The sequence below is a fragment of the Schistocerca piceifrons genome, chromosome 3 (genome assembly GCF_021461385.2).
Source record: "Schistocerca piceifrons isolate TAMUIC-IGC-003096 chromosome 3, iqSchPice1.1, whole genome shotgun sequence".
In the NCBI taxonomy this organism is placed as follows: Eukaryota; Metazoa; Arthropoda; class Insecta; order Orthoptera; family Acrididae; genus Schistocerca; species Schistocerca piceifrons.
In genome coordinates, this window is record NC_060140.1 from 489,367,392 (window position 1) to 489,391,311 (window position 23,920).

A 23,920-nucleotide genomic window follows, 5' to 3' on the forward strand; every position below is an offset into this window, starting at 1 on the left:
GTCCCCTCCTTTTATGTTGTTGTTCGCGGGCCTCTCTGCGGGTCCCGCAGCGCTTGCCGTCATTTACACCTCGCGACCGTCCCAGACGAAGTTGCAACATTTTTGGCAACGAGGATGGGATTCGCCCTTCAGGTCGTAATGTGGCGGCTATTGAGGCCATTCTTCGTCCCAAGGACCTATCTGTACTGCAGGTGTTTTTGGGCAAGGTTACTTATTACTTAAAGTTCTTGCCCCAGGCTGCCTCCGTTACTTGGACTCCTGCCTGTGACACAGGCTTTTCTCCATTTAAAGGCAATGCTGAATTCCGGCCCTTGCCTTACTTCCTTCTCTCTGGACCGCTCCTTGGTCGTGGCGGCTGATACATCGGCATACGGCATTGGGGCCGTCCTCGCGCACCGGCATGCCAATGGCTCCGAACAGCCCATCGCTTACGCCTCTAAGACGTTGACCCCAGCACAACGGAACTACTCCCAGATTGAAAAGGAGGCCCTGGCGATCGTGTTCGCCGTCAAAAAATTTCATACCTATCTCTTTGGGGCAAAGTTCTCCCTCCTGACGGACCATAAACCCTTGGTTACACTTTTCGGACCCCACTCTCACCTTCCAGTGCAGACAGCTCAACATCTCCAGCGCTGGGCATTGTTTTTACTTAATTACGCTTACACCATCCGGTATAGGCCCACCAGCCACCATGCTAATGCGGACACTTTGTCACATCTCCCAGCAGGCCCCGATCCTGCCTTTGACCAACAGGAAATCCTCTGCTTTCACATTGATTCCGCCCGCCGGGATGCGCTGGACAGTCTGCCTCTTACGGCTGCTCACATTGCTGCAGCTACCTGCTGCGACCCTGTCTTGCGGCAGGTTCTCAACTACGTGGTCCACAGGTGGCCATCCTATGTTACTCGTCGGATGCAGTCCAATTTCAGCCCTTGGCGCCACCTGTCCCGCAGGCTCTCCGTGGTCGATGATGTCCTTCTGTTGGCCATGGAGTCGGTTGCCCAACGGGTGGTCATCCCTCCGGAATTGCGGCTTTGGGTGCTCAGTCTGTTACACCACGGGCACTGGGGTATGTCCCGTATGAAATTTTTGGCTCACCGGCATGTGTATTGGCCTGGCATCAATGGCGATATTGGGCACCTGGTCAGTGGGTGCACCGTCTGTGCGCATCACCAGGCAAGCCCCCCTCAGTCGTCTGCACCCTGGCCTGTGCCTCGCCGGCCCTACGATCACATCCATATTGATTTTGTGGGCCCATTTTTGGTGTCCATGTGGTTACTCATCATTGATGCCTACTCCAAATACCCATATGTTGTCCGCATGGCATCCGCTACCACGGAGGCAACACTCACGGCCCTGGCCCAGGTTCTCTGCATTGAGCGCCTGCCACACACGTTGGTCTCCGATAATGGTCCCCAATTCACGGCGTCGTCCTTCCACGACTTGTGTCAGGCCAATGGTATCAAACATATCTGTAGCCCCCCTTTCCACCCTTCGTCCAATGGCGTGGCAGAGAGGCTTGTCCGCACTTTTAAACACCAGTTGACTGAGGCAGTCGACACATCTCCGACCACATCGGCCGTCACCCTCTTTTTGAGCACCTATCGCACTATGCCAATTGACGGACGCAGTCCGGCAGAGCTCCTTCATAGGCAACAGCCGCGGACCATGCTCCACTTGCTGATGCCACCCTCCTCCCACCCCCACTCCTGGCCCTCACAGCGGTATGCCCTGGCACGGCCGTGTGGGTCCGCGAGTATGGGCGCAAGGTTGGTTGGACACCTGCCACGGGCGTAGCGGCCCATGGCCGGTGACTTTGGTGCAGACGTCGAAACAGTTGGAGCGCCGCCACCTCTTTCCCTACTTCCTTCAGGTACGGACGTGGTCCTTGAGTCACTGTCCTTGTCCCCGGTTGCTGTCTCCCTGCAGGCCTGCTGCCGGCCCTCTCCGCCTCCGGGTGGATAGGCGGCTCCCTCCCCCACCCAGGATTCTGGATTGGCTGTCATGGATACCTCGGACGTCCCTTCCTCGCCGCCACTTGTGGTTGATGCACCCAGTTCCTCTTCCCACTGCCGTCCACCTCGGCACCGTCTGGGGCGTTTCCACCCCTATGGACAAGTTTCAGCGGGGAAGGATCTGATACCACTCACCGCGGAATTTGAATCCCCGCCAGACGTCATGGACGTCGAAGACCCCTAAGAGGTCTCTCCACCATCGTGCCGTAGGCTGTGGCGGCACGCGCCTCCTGGGCCGCTTTTAGTGTGAGGGCGCCACAGTGGAACATGTGGTTCCAGCGGCCAATAGCAGCGCCCCGATAGCGTACTTAAGCACCTGCCTCTCACTCAGCCAGCCAGTCTAATCTCGTATACGTCTGTGGACACATCGCCTCGAGTTAGACAGCTTACTTACTTTCTTGTTCTGTGTACAAGTGGACTTGTTTGTTAGTTTTCATTGTGGCTCCGTTCTTCGATCTTGTTGTTTGTCCTGTCCTTCATTGGTTGTGTCCATCCTCTCCTATTGTGTTGTTGCTCGTGGGCTTCTCCATGGGTCCCGCTGTGCTTGCCGTCATTGCCACCCCGCGACCGTTCTGTTCACAGTTACAACAGTTCCACACCAATCACTTCCACTGCAGCAGTCTGTACTTCGTTTCTGATTTTGTTCCACTGCTCATTTATGTTATGATTATAGTTCTGTGGGATCCCTCTCAACCTATTTTCCGAATTAGTAGCTTGGTACTCAGCCTTCATTGGGTTCTTAAGTTCTTGGGATGTTATACTTATTTTGTCATTCTTGCCTTCCTTGGGTTCTTAAGTTCTTGGGATGTTATACTTATTTTGTACAACAGAACCATGCCAGGTATCTACTAATATATGATAAATTTGGTTTATAATAGTGTTGTCTAGTGACACTCAGGTCATTTTGCATACATTCGTATTGTGGAACCACACAGTATAACTGTCATGTTAAGTGATGCAGCAAAATTCCATTGTTATTACTCTCTTTACGGACCCTGTATTTACCAAGGGCAGGGGAGAAAACCAGTGCCTGCCCTACCTTAACATTAATGTCTCCTATCATCATTTTTACATGACTTTTTTGGACACTGTTGATAAGCTTGTTCCAGTTGTCCACAGAAGATCTCCTTCTGTCTTCTCCTCTAACAGGGGAATGTGCATTTAGGGGGACTGTACTTAACATAATTTCCCCTTTAGTCACATATAACATATCGCAGCATGTGGTGGCGTTACTCCGTACTGAATTTCCACAGTCACAGTGCATGTACAGGTCTGTTGATTGGTTGGTTAGTGGGATTGAAGGGACCAGACTACTAGGGACATCGGTCCCTTTTTCCACGAACTTGAAACACCCACAAAGAATAAGAACAAACAATGGAGATGACAAGATGACACAGGACAAGAAAGACACAGGCAGAGACCAGAAAAAAGGAATTAAAATCACACCGAGTGTGACAGTGGTTGGCCGACCGTAGAAACAAAGCCAACCACCAAGAAACACACTAAAAATCCCAGTCCAATATCGTAGGCCAAAGGCCAGACTCAACAACAACAACAAAGAAAAAAGACAAACACTTAGATCAAGCAATAAAAACCCACTGCATGAATAAAACTAAAAACTAAATCTGCCATCGCAATATCATTTGAAAAAAGTGCAGGAAGCATATCAGGCAGCGCAAACGTCTGCCTGAGCGGAGTTAAAAGTGGGCAGTCCAACAAGATGTGGACCACCGCCAAAGCTGACCCCCAGCGACATAAGGGTGGGTCCTCATGGCACAATAAATAGCTGTGTGTTATCCAGGTGTGGCCAATGCACAGCCGGCAGAGGACAACAGAGTCCTTGCAAAAGACCTGCAAGGAAGAGTGCCACCCACCGGTATCCTCCTCGATGGCCCACAGTTTGTTGGGGGAAGGAAAGGTGCGCCATTCTTCACCCCAGGTGGGAAGTACCTTCTGCCTCAAAACTGACCTGAGGTCACTCTCCGAAAGGCCAATTTCCAAGGCTGGTGCACCGACAGCCTGCTTGGCCAGCGTGTCAGCACGTTCATTTCCCGGGATGCCGACGTGACCCGGGGTCCACACAAAGACCACAGAGCGGCCGCAACGGGCAAGAGTATGGAGGGACTCCGGGATGGCCATAACCAGACAAGAGTGAGGGAAATACTGGTCGATAGGTTGTAAACCACTCAGGGAGTCACTACAGATAACAAAGGACTCACAGGAGCGGATATACCCTAGGGTGTGAGAGATGGCGACCAGATCGGCAGTGAAAACACTGCAGCCAGCCGGCAATGAGTGTTGTTCATAATGATATCCTAGAGAAAGAGCATAACCAACACGACCAGCAACCATCGGACTGTCAGTAGAGACCACGTCAGAGCTTTGAAATGCGGCAAGGACTGAAAGAAACCAGCGGCGGAGGGCCTCAGGAGGGACTGAGTCCTTCGAGCCCTGTGCCAAATCGAGCTGAAGGCATGGGTGGGGCACACACCACAGAGGGGTCCGGAAAAGAGGTGGAAGAGGGAAAACCTCAAGCCCAGAGAGAAGAGCTCTGACGCAAACTGCGATCTTACACCCTGACCGGGGCCACCATTCTGGAAGATGGACGACCGACTGAGGGAACAGGAGATGATAATTGGGATGCCCAGACAAACTACAAACGTGTGTAGCATAAGTGGCCAGTAATCGTTGGCACCAGATCCGCAATGGAGGGACACCCGCCTCTACAGGTATGCTGTTGACAGGGCTTATCCAGAAAGCTCCAGTGGCGAGTCAGATCCCGCTGTGAAGGATGGGGTCAAGCAACTGCATTGTGGAAGGTGATGCCAAACTGTAAGCCAGACTCCCATAATCTAGACGAGATTGAATTAACACCTGGTACAGCTGTAGAAGGGTAGACCAAACGGCACCCCAGCTGGTATGACTCAAGCAACAAAGAGCGTTAAGATGCCCCCAGCATGTCTGTTGAAGCTGCCGAATATGAGGGAGGCAAGTCAACCGAGTATCAAAACCAGATCCCAAAAACCGTAGTGTCTCCACCACAGCAAGAAGTTCGCTGTGAAGATAAGGCCGTAGCTCAGGGTGAACAGTGTGTCACCGACTGAAATCCATAACGCAGGTCTTGGCAGCCGAAAACTGGAAGTCATGCACTACAGCCCAAGACTGCACCTTGTGAATAGCGCCCTGCAGCTGCCGTTCAGCAGCTGCAATTCCAGTGGAGCTAAAGTATAGGCAGAAGTCATCAGCATACAAGGAAGCCAAGACAGACGTTCGCACCACCACAGCGAGCCCATTAATTGCAACAAAAACGAGGCAGACACTAAAGACAGATCCTTGTGGTACCTCATCCTCCTGAACTTGGGAGGAACTATGGGAGGCCGCAACTTGCATGCAGAAGGAACAAAGCGACAGAAAATTCTGTATGAAAATTGGGAGCAGACCCCAAAGACCCCAACCATGAAGTGTAGAGAGGATGTGATATCGCCATGTCGTATCGTATGCCTTCTGCATGTTAAAAAAGATGGTGACCAGATGCTGATGGCGGGCAAAGGCCGTACAGATGGCAGACTCCAGGCGCACCAAATTATCGGCGGCAGAGCAGCCCTTGCGGAACCCACACTGAGACAGACCCAGAAGGCCCCGAGACTCAAGTAGCCAACTCAATCTCTGGCTCACCATGCGTTCGAGCAACTTGCAAAGAATGTGGTGAGGCTAACCCACCTCCAGTGGGTTCTTGCTACATTTCAACATGGGGATTATGATGCTTTCCCACCACTGTGACGGGAACTCACCCTCGACCCAGATACGGTTGAAAAGGTCTAGGAGGTGTCGCTGGCAGTCCACTGAGAGGTGTTTGAGCATCTGACAGTGGATGCGATCTGGCCCGGGAGCCATATCACGGCAAGCGCACTTTGGAATTCCCACTCACTGAACGGAGCATTGTACGATTGAGAGTGGCGCATGTGAAATGAAAGGCTCCGACGTTCCAACCACTCTCTCAGGGAGCGGAAGGCCAGTGGGTAATTCGCAGAAGCTGAACTCTGAGCAAAATGCTCCGCTTAGTGGTTTGCAATTGTGTCGGAGTCAGTACAGACTGCTCCATTCAGTGAAAGCGCAGGTATGCTGATGGGGGTCCTATAGCCATAGTCACCGAATCTTGGCCCAAACCTGCGATGGAGAGGTACGGAGGCCAATGGTGGAGACATACCTTTCCCAGCACTCCTGTTTGCGTTGGTGAATGAAGCGGCAGCCTTGCACACAGACCCGTTTAAAGGCAATAAGGAGTGCCAATGAGGGATGCCGCTTGTTACACTGGAGCGCCCGCCTGCGATCTTTAATTGCCTCAGCGATCTTGGGCGACCACCAATGCACAGTCCTCCGCCGAGGGAACCCAAAACAGGGAAAGGCAGATTCTGTGCCAGTAACGACGCCGGTTGTGACTGAGTGAACTACCACATAAATGGCGTCATTGGAAAGAGGCTCAATAGTTCCAGTCAGCCTTATTCATAGCCCATCTGCAGGGGTGCTCAGAATAGTGACGCTGTGGCAGTGACAGGAAGATCAGAGAGTGGTCACTATCGCACAAGTTGTCATGCACATTCCATTGGACATATGGTAATAGGCTAGGGCTGCAGATCAAAAGGTCAATGGTTGAGTATGTGCCATGTGCCACACTGAAATGTGTGTAGGCACCAGTATTTAAAGGAGAAAGGTCGAGCTGTGCCAATACTTGCTCAATGATGCTGCTTGGCCTGTTGCCACTGATCCACCCCACAGAGAGTTATGGGCATTGAAGTCGCCCAGTAACAGAAAAGGTGGCGGCAAAAGGGCTATCTGCGCAGCCAGGACATGCTGCAGGACATCATCATCCAGTGGAAGATAAGAGACTGCAGACAGTAACAGCCTGAGGCATCCATACCCGAACAGTCACAGCCTCTAAAGGTGTTTGTAGAGGTACAGACTCGCTGTAAAGAGAATGAAGGACATAGATGCAGACACTACCAGATACCCTCTCATAAGCTGCACGGTTCTTATAATAACCCCGATAGTCACGGAGGGCAGGGTTCGCATCGCCGGAAACCAAGTTTCCTGAAGAGCAGTGCAGAGGAAAGGGTGAAGACTGAGAAGTTGTCAGAGCTCAGCAAGATGGTGGAAAAAACCGCTGCAGTTCCACTGGAGGATGACATTGTCCATGGCCGAGAAAGGCATGAAGAGCCCGAGGAGGCAGATTACACTGCTGGGTCATCTGCTGCCACCGATTGAGTACTGATGGGAGTGGCAGCCATCATGTCTGAGGGACTGGTGAGATCTAGGTCCTCAGTGGACATCAGAATCTCCATCGCATTCTCAGATGCAGAGGTTGTAGGTAGCAGTGGAGTGGGTGCCACCACAATTACGTTGGTCTTAGGGGTCTTTGATTTCGATTTCTCACGCTGTTCCTTTGGTTGCCTTTGCTGGGAGGGCTTCTTTGATTCAGTCTCTGGGACTGAAGAGGACCGCGAAGCCCTACGACCAGCAACCTGGGGCTTCTTCAGCCCGCGGGGGTGATGCTCCCAAGGTAGGTGGTGCGGGAGCAACAGGGAGGGAAGTGCCCCCCACCATCAAGGGGGCATGTGTGGTCCTTCGGCTCTGAGAGGTGACTGTATGTGGTGCAATGGATGGAGCTGTAACAGGAGTGACAGTGGCAGCATAAGATGACGTCATGCGCACGGGATGAAGTCATTCAAATTTCCATTTAACCTCAGTGTAGGTCAGTCGGTCCAGGGTCTTTTACTCCATTATTTTCCGTTCCTTTTGTAGAATCTTACAGACTGGCGAGCAAGGGGGATGGTGCTCTCCGCAGTTGACACAGACGGGAGGCGGGGCACATGGAGTATCGGGATGGGATGGACGACTACAATCACGACATATGAGGCTGTAAGCACAGCGGGAAGACATATGGCTGAACTTCCAACACTTGAAGCACCGCATTGGGGGATGGGTATATGGCTTGACATCACAGTGGTAGACCATCACCTTCACCTTCTCGGGTGATGTGTCACCCTCGAAGGCCAAGATGAACGCATCTGTGGCAATCTGATTATCCCTTTGACTGTGGTGGATGCGCCGGACGAAATGAACACCTCGTTGCTTTAAGTTGGTGAGCAGCTCGTCATCAGACTGTAAAAGAAGGTTCGTGTGGAAGATAATGCCCTGGACCATATTTAAGCTTTTATGGTGTGTGATAGTAATAGAAACATCCCCAGCTTCTCACAAGTGAGTAATGCCCGTGACTGGGCAGAGGATGCTGTTTTTATCAAGACTGACCCAGACCGCATTTTTGACAAGCCCTCCACCTCCACAAACTTGTCCTCTAAATGCTCTACCAAGAACTGAGGCTTCATGGACACAAAGGATTCCCCTTCAGCTCTCGTACAGACTAGATACTGGGGCGAATACATCTCGCTGTCATTCATAGCCTTTCGTTCCTCCCATGGTGTGGCCAGGGAGGGTAACGATTTGGGGTCGTATATGTTTGCATTAAAGTGAGCCCTCAAACGCTTAGAGACTGCTAGTGGTTGGCCAGCAGCAAGAGATGTGCCACGCTTCATGGCGTGTCATCCACCCTAATGCCACCCACTCCAACCAAGGGCCCTCCCCACAGGTGCCACCCAGCCACAGCAAGGGCCACCTGGCAGGAAGGCCATCGTCAGCGCAGAAAGCAACACCGCAGAGTGTATGGCGGAAAGAGGAGATGACCAAGAGATGGAGAGCGAGTGGGACTGCAATGCAACGATGAATAAGCTGGCTAAAGGTCTCAATGTACGATGGACACAATGCACGAAGTAAGGCACTTTCCCCAATTGGCTCACTCTTCGGAGTAATTTTGAAATATGGTAGCCAAACACAAGAGGGAACCATCACATAAGGGCCGAAACGTTTGAGACTCCTTTTAGTCGCCTCTTACGACAATCTGTCTTTTTTTTTACACTGCCATCACTACTTCTTATTTTTTCCTGTCAGGGACGACTGTAGGTCAATTCTTTCTCCATTTAAGATTTTATCCAGTAGATAATGTATCCGAAATGCACAAAACTGGGATGACATTCATCCATGGCATCATGCTGTTTACCTGGATGTGTGTTCGATAACACTGGAAACTTTTCCACATAATACATCAGGGCAGAAAATAATGCATGAGAAACAGATCTAATTTGTAAAACCGTGGCATTCCTCAGCATTCCACTATTCACTGGGAAATGCACCAATTAACTGGCAGGTGATCAAAAAGTCAGTATAAATTTGACAACTGAATAAATCACGGAATAATGTAGATAGAGGGGTACAAATTGACACACAAGCTTGGAATGACATGGGGTTTTATTAAAACCAAAAAAATACAAAAGTTCAAAAAACATTCGACGGATGGGCCTTCATCTGATCAGAATAGCAATAATTAGCATGACAAAGTAAGACAAAGCAAAGATGATGTTCTTTACAGGGAATGCTCAATATGCACACCATTTCCTCAAAATAGCTGTAGTCGAGGAATAATGTTGTGAACAGCACTGTAAAGCATGTCCCGAGTTATGGTGAGGCATTGGCGTTGGACATTGTCTTTCAGCATCCCTAGAGATGTCGGTCGATCACGATACACTTGCGACTTCAGTTAACCCCGAAGCCAATAATCGCATGGACTGAGGTCTGGGTACGTGTGAGACCAAGCATGACGAAAGAGGTGGTTGAGCACACGATCATCACCAAACGACGCGCGCAAGAGACCTTTCACGCGTCTAGCAATATGGGGTGGAGGGCCATCCTGCATAAACATCGTACGTTCCAGCAGGTGTTTATCAGCTAGGCTGGGGATGATGCGATTCTGTAACATATTGGTGTACCTTCAACCGTCACAGTAGCAGTTACAAAACCAGACTCACGCAGTTCCTCGAAGAAAAAAGGCCCGATAACGGTAGATGTGGTAAATCCAACCCATACCGTGACTTTCTCATCGAGCAAGGAAGTTTCCACTACACACAGTGTACTGTGCCCAATAAATTGGCTCGAGACTATTATTCATGTCTTTTACGATGCGATGGCACGAGTTTTGCCTTGGAGTGATTCTACCACCTGTTTTTTCCCTGTTGTTCAAGATACCAGCTAGTGACACTATTTCATCATGACATCAAAGCTTCTGCAAGGAGGTGGTATATAGGAAAAATATGTCACTTCACAGGATCCCAGCAGTTGGCGTACTTTCTTGTAAAATCAGAGTACTTGCGAGTATAGTGAGTGATTAAGATGAAATGATGCAATGTAAAGTGTGTTTACAGCGGGATATTCCAAATTCTGAGGTAATTATGTACAAACATGTATTTACCTACATAAACTGCATGCTATAAATCTAGCTCTGCCCCTTCTATTTTCTTTCTTCATTTATGAACATGCTACCTGTTAATATTTATGTATGTAATCTGGAAATATTATATACCTTGTATACACGTTATTAATGACATGATTACTCTTGTTATGTGAGCACATAATAAGTTCATATTTGACTACCATGATAATACCAATTCAAGGATCAGTTCCCCTCAATATACATTCTTTTGAAAATGATCAGTCTTGCTTAAAGACAGACTAACAACAACAAGATGGACTTGAATGTGATGATGTAAAGAGTACGTTGAAAAGAGGATTATACACTAAGTCACTTAAATATCAGGTTGAAAACTCGTTGTTATATGTCAAAAAACATAGCAACAGTATGGACTATCGAAACATATGATTATTGTTATCTTGCTACGGATCACCGTCATTATGAGGGAAAACAAGAAACTAAGTACTTTAAATAATGGGCTCTAGGCTTGTCTAGCTTTGAAAACAAAACATTCCTTCTAACTTCTATGTGAAATAACTAAAATTAAGATTACTATTAATTATCTTTCATTATAAGGAACTTGTCTCCTATATTTTTTTTAAACAAGTAACACTGTCTGAAATCTGAGATGTAATCATACCCAACAAATTCTTTCACACATTAGGAGGATGTAGCACACTATGAGAGTAGTCTATCTTAACAGAGTACTTAAAATGTAGCAAACACTCATGTACAACCAGTATCGGTGTGATAATGCAGGGAATACCGTAATATGAGCACGTCTACCATGTGGCCCACACAGTTATAAAGATTGTCTGATAGTTAGTATTACATTTCGTTGAAAGAAAAATTCTATTAAAAGGACATTTTATGATTTGTTTGAAAAATGAGTCACTCCACATATAAAAGTTGTATAGAAAGTAGATCTCTGAGGGTATGACGGCCACAGTTGAGGTTGATTGGTGTCTACCAAATTCACAGATGCACTTTCACATCTACAGGATGAGCTCAGAGACATGGAATCAATAAAGGCTAAATAAATCACAGTTGTTCCTCTTCACACTAATGGAATATTTTCTACTTTCATCTAAAACACAATCAGAAATAAAAGGTTGACTCTTTTGCAGCTTCTTTTAGGCAGCTCCTTCACCCAAAGAAAGAAACATGATGGAGGCATGAAAGCAATGATGCCGATCATAGATCAGGAGGAACATAAAGTGTGGGAAAAAGAAATGGATGTAACAATTAACTAAAAGCCAAAATTCAAATCGCAGGACACTTACAAAGAGCTATCAAACATAGGTAGGCCAAAAAGAGTGAAAGGGAACATAGAATTTAATATAGATTATTGAAAATAGAATTCGTGGAAGAAATGAGGGGACAGCACGTTAGCAACTGCTAAAGAAGTGCCACTGAGAATATTGGTCTCACAGTTTATGATTTTTATTAATAGCTGTTGTTTTCTCAGTAGCTGTGGTATATATTTCAGAATAAAATTTAGCCATCATGTATACATTATTCAAATGGAATAATACTTGGTAAAAAATACAATTATGTTGTGAGATTTCTTTAGTTCGTGAGAAGTCCTCACATGTGACCGAACTGAGAACTGGAGAAATCAATTCTGTCCCTTGATTGCTACTACGTTTTCCATTGTTTGTATCCCACTGTTCATTATTCTGTTCTATTTGCCCCATAATTACAATTTATAATGTACATTTATATAATGTTAGTAAAACTTATGAAAAGACTTACGAAAAATAGGAACATACCTGCAATGGCAGCGATTTGTTTGCTGAAAATGAGCTACTCAAATGGGAGAGACCAGCAGCTGAAATATTATTGCAGCTGATGTCCAACTTCTTCAGTTGAGGCATTGTTAATATACATGCAGCCAAGAGCTATGAAAGAAATCAATGGCAAAGGAATTACTGTCAGAAAAAAAAAAGTTGTAACATTTCCAGCAAGCAAACTCAATGACAACTCGTATCACATTATGACAAGAACACCCCCCCCCCCCCCTCACACACACACACACACACACACACACACACACACACACACACACACACACACACACACACAATGGATTGAGCTGTTAAATAAAAGAAAGTAATCAAAAAGACTTTTTAGTTCGGAAAAATTCTCCTTGAATTGAGGATGAAAGTTTGTTTCTTGGTTGATCTAGTACATTGAAAATATAGAAAACTATGTAAGGAAACATAAATAAATCACAAAAACAAGAGTGTGAATATGAAACTTCTGGGCAGATTAAAACTGTACACCAGACCAGGATTTGCATAATAACAGACACTAAGAATTTGAAGTAATAAGACACGGTGTACCACATGGTTCTATATTGGTCCTGTGTTATTTTGATATAACAGTGATCTTCCACTTTCACTATCAGAAGATGCAAATGACTCAAGTACAGGGAATAAAATGAAGTACTTGTCCTCCAGTTGAAAAGGCAGCTAATGAAATGTTTGAGAACCTCAACAGATACTTCTAAGCAAATGGATTACATTCAATTTTGACAGGGCTCTGAAGAGAATGGTCGATACATGCCCAGAATTTTTTTACATATGAAGAACACATTAAAAGACATGCACTGTCAAAGCTGTACTTGCTAATACACGCCAAGACTATTTAAAAATTGTTGAAGTTAGTCATTGTTGCCACACATAATTGTTTTTAACAGTGATTTGTACAGCTCTTGCTGCCTAGTGCATAAATCACAAACGAGCAAAAGCACAAGTGACAGGACAGGACAGTGCACGATCTGGTGCTCCACACTTAAGGAATTTCATGCATCTAATCTGTATGAAAAATGTAACATATCATTGAAAAACTTCCAGTTCATATTGACAGCTAAAATGTTGCAGCTGCAATTCTAACAAAGGTGACTAGCAGAGAAGAATAATCATGTAATCAAGGCTTGTTTTGACACATAACAAATGTCTTCCATCACATCAATGGGGAATTTAATTTGTTGGAAAGGAATAGTACATACATGACCATAATTTTAAAACAATTCTTGTGTATTTTGTACATTCCAGTAAGAATGAAACAGTTGCTTGTTTATTCCTCATAGTCAGCAAAAAATGACCAAAACAAATGTTTTCATTATTATCCATCGCAAAAAAGTTAATGCATGCAGGCACTTCCCAGTAATTACTAATTTCATCTAAACAATAATGAGACGGGGCAGGAAATGATTCCAGCTGTTATTCTGCATATTAAACTGCCTTTCAGGAATATCTGATAAAATTTGGTGATGTGTACTGATAATGCACAAGTGTACAAGGTTCTGAATATCATGCCACTAATAAAAATGAAATGGCAAAGAGCTACTGCTTATCTTACTGTCCAACAAATTCCTTGTAATAGGGTTGGTACACATTATGTGTTTGGGGAGTGGGGACGGATGTGCACTGTATTCAACAGTATTTCTATAGTCGTCCTGAAAGACAGACACGTCACTATGTTACAACCAAGAGCCCAACAAAAGCAACAGTAGTTTTTTAATTTTTGTTCTAATGAGCCCCTAGGTTCCAGAAGAAAGATAAGAAAATATGGATATATTAATCCTCTCATATTTATGGTTGGTATTATTATGTAGGTCTTCCGCAGGATTAGATAGTTTCACTGCATACCATGTTCTTCATATTTCATATTTGCAAATCGAGAATGTTAATTGTAGTCTACATTACTATGAAATTTTGGAAACTGCAGGAAGACTGAATCTGTTAGCATAGACGTGCTAAGGAAATATAATGAATATTATCTCGGCTTGATGTTAACCATTTTCTACTTGCAAATACCACAAAATGAACTGCTTACTACTGTTATTTCTGGATAATAAACAAATTGTACATTCATGTGCATCCTAATCATGAACAATTATGTGAACAGCAACCCTCAAAAGATATTGAATTCGACTTGCCAAATTATGACTTGGTTATCTCTTCTTATCCACATTCTGATGTACTGCCAACCATTTTGGGAACTTGCGCTGTGCTGGCTCTGCTGGGGCTGTATGTCCCTCCAGGTACCTTGCGGGCAATGATACTGGCAATTTTCAACGACTTTTTAATTACACTTGCACAATGTTCTTTAACAGCTAAAAAATTTTAGGACGTAAGTCAAGGTGTCAGATTTCACCATTCCCTTGACACTCCATACAGTTTAGTACTGCTCACAGAACTTCACAATCGTTAAAAATGGTATAACCAAACAACGAAGTACAGGGAATAGGTAGCATCAAATGTTCCGGACTGCAGACAAGTCACACACAACCTTAACTGCAAACCCACACTCTAGAATTAATGACGCACATAGGCTCAGCTAAGTTTGCAGTGTGCATGGTATATGACTGTCGGGTTTACAGCTGAATCTTAAAACCATATTCATGTAATATTTTGGCATTTCAACTGGCCAATATCTTCAGATGGGAAGCAGAACTGTTGAAAAGCCAGATCCGACACCCCTAGATAGCCTGCAGTGTGGCAATGTTGCATATGCCAGCATCTGTAAGTGCTGACCCATAGCAGAGTGCACATGCAGAGTCACGTGTGGTGAATGTTAGGATTACGATCAAGAGACTGCCATTAAAATCTGTTCTCACCCACATCACAAGCACTATGAGGCAATACATGCTAAAATGGGGTTTGTAACTTAGATAATCTGCTTCGGATTTGGAGTAGTTTTTAAATGAAATTTCACACACCACAAAGTTAAACAATGGAAAATACTAGATGGAGTAATGACAATATTATGAAATGTATAGATTACTACTCACTAGGGCTTCTGATAAAATATTGATACTTTTTCCAAAAAATATTGATATGTATCCCCGATATCCTTCCCCCCTCCCATCATATATATCTATATCAAAACGACAATATTGAGTGCTGGTATTTTTATTTTATATTTTTTCACAATTTTTGGAAAATATTTGAAGCTGTTCTTTTGAAATTGTAGTAGAACATAATTTTACTTTCATTGTGTGAAGAAGCCTTACTATTTTTTGAGCTTTCATCACATCCAATGTTTTATATTTAAATGTGTGAAGCAAGTATAGGTGGTACAAAATTTGCCTGACTGCACTGGGGGGGGGGGGGGGGTGGCGGACTGAATGGAATAATAAGATTTCCGATGTGAAGAAACAGCACACCAGTTAAGTTAAAAAACAATTTTTAACACAACTGATGTGTTATTTCTTCACATGGGCATTCTTAAAAAACAGCTGCTGAAAACGATGAACAAAAATCTGAATGACAGACTGGTCTTTTTGGTGGGAGGAGACATGTTAGGGGAAATGCTGATGTAATCGGTGCTCAGCGTTACCAACAGAAACTGCCACATTTAGCTTCACCACATAATTTTGACATGACATGAAGGGTTCTGTACAAATCCGATAAGCGACAAAACCAAACGACAGACCCATTGGGCACCTTTTATGTGCCACTTACATGTAGTTATCACTGTTAGAAAAGTGGTTATCGCCAAGCATGAATGTGCATCATTTTCCTTACAATTATTGCTCTAAGGGGGATAGGCAGGCTGCTAGCTTGTTGGATGAGTGAAATATCTTATAGCAAACCAGTATTTAAATATAAAACTTTAAAACGAGCCGTATATTTAACTTGTGTAGTCAATATTTTTTCCCGTCGATATACAGATACTTTTTTTTCGATATATCGAAAGCTAATAATGATATTATTTTAAATATTGATATATTGGATCCGTAATATATTTTAAAAATATCATCAATCCTACTACACACCATATAGCTGAGTTGAAAATGGGCACAACAAAAAGATTGTCGAACAAGGAAGCTTTTGGCAAGAAAGGCATTCATCGGAATTAGATGAAACACACACACACACACACACACACACACACACACACACTCACTCACTCTATCTCTCACTCACACAAATGCAACCCACACACTCACACACATGATCACAGTCTCTGGCTGCCAAAATCAGAATGCAAGCAGCAGTACACTTACATAACATCTACTCACAGAAACATACACAAAGTTACAGAAACATCATGTATACAGAAACAACAGAAGCATACACCAACACCGAAGAGATGACATAAAATATCTAACACATCAACTTACAATAGCTACACTCACAAAATTTGATATCATAATCTTGTACACCGATATCTCCGCTACAGAAACCATCAACATCATCAAACAACACTTAGAACAAGAATGAATCACCAAAGCAAATAAAATAAATAGCAAACATTCAAAAATTAAGCATGATGCAAAACTATTTCTCATCTGACAACCAGCTCTACTCACAACAAAATGGAGTCAGCCATCAGTGGACTCCTAGCCAAAATTTTCCTTAATCAAAATAAGAACAAAATATCTGAAACCATAGTAAGACCCAAACATGACAGAACAGTATACTGGCATTGCTATGTAGGTGACATCATTTGCTTTCTAGACTAAACACCCAGTCACATCCACCAACTCTACTACAACAAACACAATCCACCCAATAACAAAATTCACTGTAGAAACAGAAATGACAAAAAGTTAAATTTTCTTGATCTCGCAATTTCCATATGCATGATCCCACCAACACAGCCATGAACTAAAACTCAAACCATGTAGTAAGACACAAAAAAGCTGATTCCAATACAAGCCACACGGACAGAAAATAACCCCACTCAATGAAGACAACTACAAAACTGAACTACAGATAGTCAACAAACCAATAGTTTTTTAGAACTGATATGATGGAAGGGATATCTAGTGCACAAAAACAAACAGATCACCATCAACATTGAAATTCAGGCACACACAACACAAACACACAAAATAAATATATAAAATGCAAACCCACATGAACAAGAAGCATCCACAATGACAGACAAATGATATACTCTTACAAACAACAACAAAGCATCTCATAAGATGGACAACATAAAAAATAAGGACTGAAAGTCAATACCAACAAAAACTCAATACAGAGAACTAAGGACAACCAATAGCCAGCTGACATGGCAGCTGGTTATTGACTGCAATTGAATCTATACAGGATAGACAATCAGAAATTTTAATATTAGGTACACACAGGTAAGAAGAGCACTAAAAAGCTGCCAGTCTACATTCGCAGAATACCTTACACATACGGACCACAGTTAGACAGACATCAACACTGACCTAAAAATTCTCAAATGCAGTAACTGCCCCTCCAACAGAAACTAGTATTGAAGAAAACTACCAAATATGGACAGAAAAGATATAATAAATAAGAACAAAGCTCTCTGCAATGGAACTCTGTTGTCTGCTCCTAAAGAACTGTTAATGCATATGGCTAGGCTCGGAGCCCCAGCTACAGGGAGCCTGCCGGCTGGTGCAACACCTCTCTCTCTCTCTCTCTCTCTCTCTCTCTCTCTCTCTCTCTCTAACATACAAAGAACTAATGTAACAGTTTAACATTCCCAGTCATAAATTTTCGATGTAAACAAGTGTTTTTATTTAAGAGCCTTATTGGTACAGATGACAAACAGTAAAAGAAAATCACCTATACCACAAAGAAAAGAAAGTAACAGAAATGACATGTGATAAAGTGAATAAAGAATCAGTGGCATTACAAGGATTCATCTACTGGCAGTAACAGCTGGACAGATCGGCAACATGGTGATCACTTGTCCCACAGCTATAGATCGCTTCATGCAGTTGGCCACTCAGAACAGACTTAAGGGCTAATCTGTAAATGGTGTTTATGTTTCCCATTTAAATTTGTGAATAATTAAGTTAAAACAGAAATAGTAAAAAGCAATTTATCCACTTACTTAATAGAAGAAAAAGAATAAATCACCCTTTGACAATGCTATAACTTCAGTGAAATATGCTTGGGTAGAAAAGAATACATAATTGTATTTGATCAAAATGGAACCCATAGAAAAACAAATTTATTTGTAAGCAAAACAGAATTACAAGTGCAAGTTCTAACTTCAAGATGAAAAAAGGTGTTGACTTATTCAGCACATTTATAACTTTGGGGAAAGATTGTGCAGGCAAAAGGCAATCAACATTATACACATTTGAAATAACAAACTAAAATATAATTTAGCGATTAAAAAGGACAATACTCTTTCATTTTCAAGAGAGAGCATTTCATTATAGTGAAAACCTTACCACTACAGAAAAAGCATTTTCTCAAAAAAGCAATGAAAATCTAACTGAAACCAGTTCATAGCAGCACATTCATACATTTTGATTCATTACAAATTTTTCTTTTAAATCTGCTTCATATTCAACAGTTATATTGTATTCTGCATACAATATCTTCTCTGTTAGTTCCATTTGGTATGGGCCTCAAGAGTATATTTTAATCAACCTCTTCTGTAGACTGACTGCTTTATCTCAGTATCCTACCAAAGAAAAAACCTATGGCTGAGCATATGCGATCACTGATCAGTCCATTTCATATCCCCAAAATTGTTACATCTTGCAGTTTATACGAGTTGACTAAGTCCAACTGATATTGCAGACACAGAATATTGTGTTTTTGCATTTCGTGAAGACACAGTTTTATATTTGTGATCATTTACAACTTTTTTCAGATAGTACTTTATTATAAATAACTGTATCATCTGCAAAAAGTCTGTGACCACTATTTAAATAGTCTACCAGGAAATTAATATAAGGCAGTATCTGTAGCACTTCTACAAGTGTTGCACTGATGACTCCTGGTGGAAGACAGTATGCTGCATCCTCCTAACCAAGAAATCCTTGATCCAGTCACAAATATCATTTGATTCTCGATATGATCGCACTTTCAGTATCAGATCTGATATAGTACTGAGTCGAGCGCTTTTCAGATGTCGAGAATTACTGCATCTATCAACTGCCTTGATCCATATATTTCAGTACATCTTGTGAGAAGAGCGCAACTTGGGTTTCATATGAGCGATGGTTTTGAAATGCATGCTGGAGGGGATCATTGTGTTTGAGGTATCTTATTATGCATGAGAACAGAACAGGTTATAAGATTTTACAAAAAATAGATGTTGATAATATTGGAAGCTATTTCTGTAGGATCACTTAGCTTCCCTTCCAGTAGACAGGTGACTTATGCTTTCTTCCAACAGCTGGGCACAGCCCCCTCCTCCCCACAATGCATTATGGTTTGTGAGGTGTCTTTCAATATGATACTGGTTTGATAGTCTCACAGGTTTCACAAACTGTCCGTCTGACTGTGCCTGTCTCATTAAGCTTCTCTCTATCTACTCAAGCTGCTCTGCTTTCTTATAGGAAAGGGCTACTCCACTGTACTCAGAGTTGTTTCCCTTTCTTATGTCAGTCTCCAAATGCGGTGCTGTAATCCTTGAGGTCAGAAGCCAGAATATGTAACCTGACAAGAATGCAAACACCACTCAGAAGAATCAACACATAAATAAAATCTTGTTGTTATGTAATCTTTTTACCATTGGTATTACAATGATGATACCAAGAATCACCACTTTTTCTGCTCACAAAGAAAGAATAACTTTTTTGATAATGTACAGAACAGCAATAAAACACTTTCTATCTTGCACTATGACCACAGTACAGTGATTTGGATGGCATCAGATCACAATTGATTATTTCGATTTTGAATAAACCAACTGATAAGTCTAAATATACACACAGTTTTAACCATCTAAATAATTACAAAAACAGTCAAACTAACTTGCTATGACAGTGAAAATCCCCAAATTAAATCAAAGTGGAAATACGAATATTTTTCAGGTCATGCATATATTGAAAGCAATACAGATTTATTATAAACATTTCCTAAAAACTGTATTATATTTCATTCATGTTTATGTACACAGCATAATTCTACAAAAAAGTTTTATGTTCACACACTGAGTGGCTACTAAAATTATGAGGTTAGCAAATTATACTATTTCTGCTGATCAGTTTGGTGCATATTTCTATATATGCAATATTGGTTCTGTGAGTTGCATTGATATTTTCATATTTGAGTGTGTTATCCCTTTTGTTAAGTGTTGGTGTCCATCCTTACGTACTATTTTCTTGAGGCTGCTCTAATTGTCTTAATTTCTTCTCTTGTCGCCGTTTTTTTTTGTGTCCTAACTAGTGTGATTTGGGGGCTTGTTAGTTAGCATGTTTTCTGTTTTTACATTACTGTTTCTTTATTGTCACTGTAGGTCATTCAGTCTTCTTTTTTTTATATACTCATTCTCCTAATTTTAATGCCTAATGTATTGAAATTATATCTTCAGATAAGTACACTATGTTGGTCTGATGTGTGTCTCTCAAGCGTAATATGATGTCCACACAACTTGTAACAGAGCACGGTGAGATTATTCTACTTATTCTTATACCAATCCTTACATCATTTTCTCCCTCCTTTTATGATTTCATTTTGTTGATAACACATACACAGTAGTTAATTGAAATATTTAATTTCTTATTGCAGCAGGAATTCAAAAAACTTTATTATTCACTGTGCAATTTCCTGATTACTGATGGCTAAGTGTAGTTACTTCATATGGAGCTATTTCTTCTAAAAAAAATGTTCTTGATTTACTATACATACAATCCATGTGAAGGTGAAGTTTTTAATGAGAAGAAAACTTGTTTGTTTCTTGATTTGGTATAGCTCATCTGAAAGCCCTCATTCTCCTCTTTTCCAAAAACATCACATTTTAAAAGTTATTTCTATTCAATAATTTCATGTTCTAGAATCTTTCGATATTAAAATGTAATTATTACAAACATTTAGTACCATAGTTTTGTGGCCTTGCTTTTTCTCTTTCAAAAAATGCTAATTTTCACTAAAGTAGCTTGTTAATTATCCACACTAAAAACTTGCACTTCCTCGAGATTCCCTAGTGCATTTTGGGAAAGCCATTTCACAGTTAGCTGCTCTCCTATAAAATGGCACTTAAAGAAAACTTATGTCACTGATCACTGTCTATTGTGTCTCTGTTCCTATTAATTTTCCTGCTTTTTCTCTTAATACCCAACATGTAATTGGCTTGTATTCTGCCATTTTTTGATTTCTGCACTACACACTTCTGCAACAGTCGGAGGATAATACACATTACGTAAACACCGTGTAGTTGGCATCAAGTTAAAGTGTATATTTACTTTGAATCAGTCAGAACCCGGGAGTGAAACTGTAAACATCATGCAGTTCTAATTATAGAAACAAACTATGTTTCGTAATTTTCAGTCAGTCATGATTGGACAGGTACTGTGTGCAATTATTATGCCAGTTATTGAAAGTCATATGAAGTAAGGTAGCCTATTACTCTTCCACCAGTGAACAACATGCAGTTTAGTTAACTGGTGAGCTTACTGATCTGTATCCTGCATGTTACACAGATGATCATCTAAAAGAGAGCACTGTGTGTTAATAAACATAAAGAGTTCAAAAATAAATTGCTGCAGTATTGTGCACCTTATTTAACAAATATTTATCAGGTTCATTACTAGCAGGACAAGAATCAAAGAAGATATGTTATGAGACTTCAGAGGCATTATGAGACTTCAGACGCATAACTCCAGGCCCGTAAAGCTTTAATGCGAGCAATATGATGAAACCAGAGAAAGAAAGAAAAGGAAAAAAATCAAACAAAGTCTAATGAAAAAGTGTGCAATGAGTAGTATGGACTGTTTTGACATGTCTTCACAAGATGACACAAATACCAAATGATGCCATAAGGCTGGCAAACATTGTTCTGATGTTTATGTTACCTTGTATTTCAATGTGTATACTCCAATATTACTCATACATCAAAATATTTTACTGTAAGTGAAAAAACAAGCAAGAAAATCAAGTCAAATCGAATGTTACAGCAAGATGTGCTTGTACGTAAATGTTTAGTATAACTAGATAACAGATGAAAAACACAGGACTATTAAAAGAGCTTTATGGAAACAAAATATTGGGCTGATTTAAGTTAACAGTAAAAATATTATCATTTTCAAACCATTTAAGACATTATCTTTCCTACAACAAAAAAATCTTGACAAAAACACTTTTTGCAGTTTCATAGATGGAATCTGAATAAATAAAATTTTCAACCATTCTCTTCAACTCTCAAATGAAGTAACTTTTTTCATCAATCAGTAATTAGCTACTTACACAAACTATACAGAGCAAAATAAGAAAAGATACTGCTTTTGAATAGTGACAAGTTTTATGTTTCTGTTGACAGTACAAGGGGTGATGCCACCTACCCACAATTATACTACCTATGTAGCACACAAACATCAATTTTTATATTTAGATTTGGTAAAGAAACATGTGCTGCAAAGGTGTATTTACACAACAATACCCTACTTCTGAACCTGTAAACTTTTCCTCCTTCACTCCTGTTAGTAGTTTCTGACAAGTAAGAGAAGCATAAAGACATATCAACAAATTAATCTTTCAAACATGTGGAACATTAATACTGCATTTACAAACCTTCATTCCATCATCAGCCAGACTGTTCCCTGACAAATTCAGCGAGAGGGTATTTTGATAGCGAAGTGCTTGGAAAACTGGAGACAGGGATACTGAAGTCAGTGCAAGATCTGCAAGCTGTAGGCACTGTGTTGCTTGGCACATTTCCAGCACCTGAAGAACATGAGCATCTGCAACTACAACATTAGAGAAGATACCAGCACTTGTTACTTGTCTTTGACAATAACAATGTTTGAGTTTTCTCACATTAAAAATCAATTATCAATAGAACTAATGTATATTTTGAGCAGCAACAGTGTTATGTCAAAAAAGGAAAAAAAAAATTGTAGGTTTTTACATGAGAACACAGCATGATTGGCTAGAGTATTAATACAAAATAAAACAGTATCTCTGTCACACAGTTCTACACTACAACAATAATTCAAATAAAATGTGTAGCTACACGAGCCATTTTAAAGGGGTCCTGAAAATAATGGAAATTCCTGCTCTAACAAAACATTCCTTTACATACTCTCTAACAGCACTTTCCTTACAGTTGATGAACTGGTGGCTCTTCTCATGTTATTTAAGAAGTGTATTACAATATATCTCTTTGGGAAGCTCTTTACCAGCTGCTCAGGAGATAAAATGATACACAGGAAGGGATTCTTAAAATTTCTGAGTGAGAGAGATATCATATATAGACAAATGTGGGATGTTTAGGTGGCTGCAGTGTTGTCAGAACCTGTGACTCATTAAGAAAATGTCTACGTTTCAGCCTCTCTGTGAGCAAGCATATTTTTGTTATCCTAAAACAAAACTATGCAAATCAGTATTTGTTTTCCTTGGATTCTTTTGAACTCTAATAAGATTTGCATAATCCAGCACACCAACCTACATCCACATCCATTCACCGCAAACCACTGTTAAACAAATGGCACAGGGTACTTCCCATTGTATCAGGTAGTGGAGTTTCTTCTTGTTCCATTTGCATACAAAGTGTGGGAAAAATAACTGCTTAAATCCCTCTGTATTTGTTTAATATTAACTCTCAAAACTGTTTAAGTAGGTCTGCACACAAAGTTGGTGTTCTATTGCAAAGA

The 23,920-nt window shown here is 41.8% G+C and overlaps 1 protein-coding gene across 3 annotated transcripts in view; it reads right to left on the bottom strand.

The window, feature by feature from the left end:
* Positions 1-23,920, bottom strand: part of LOC124789768 (tonsoku-like protein) — a 269,414-nt gene that overhangs the window by 14,927 nt on the left and 230,567 nt on the right. For all 3 annotated transcript variants that reach the window (XM_047257225.1, XM_047257226.1, XM_047257224.1), the window contains 2 exons: positions 22,839-23,014; positions 12,144-12,272 (listed from right to left, as the gene is read on the bottom strand). In XM_047257225.1, the coding sequence (XP_047113181.1) occupies positions 12,144-12,272; positions 22,839-23,014 (305 nt within the window). The remainder of the gene's footprint in view (positions 1-12,143; positions 12,273-22,838; positions 23,015-23,920) is intronic.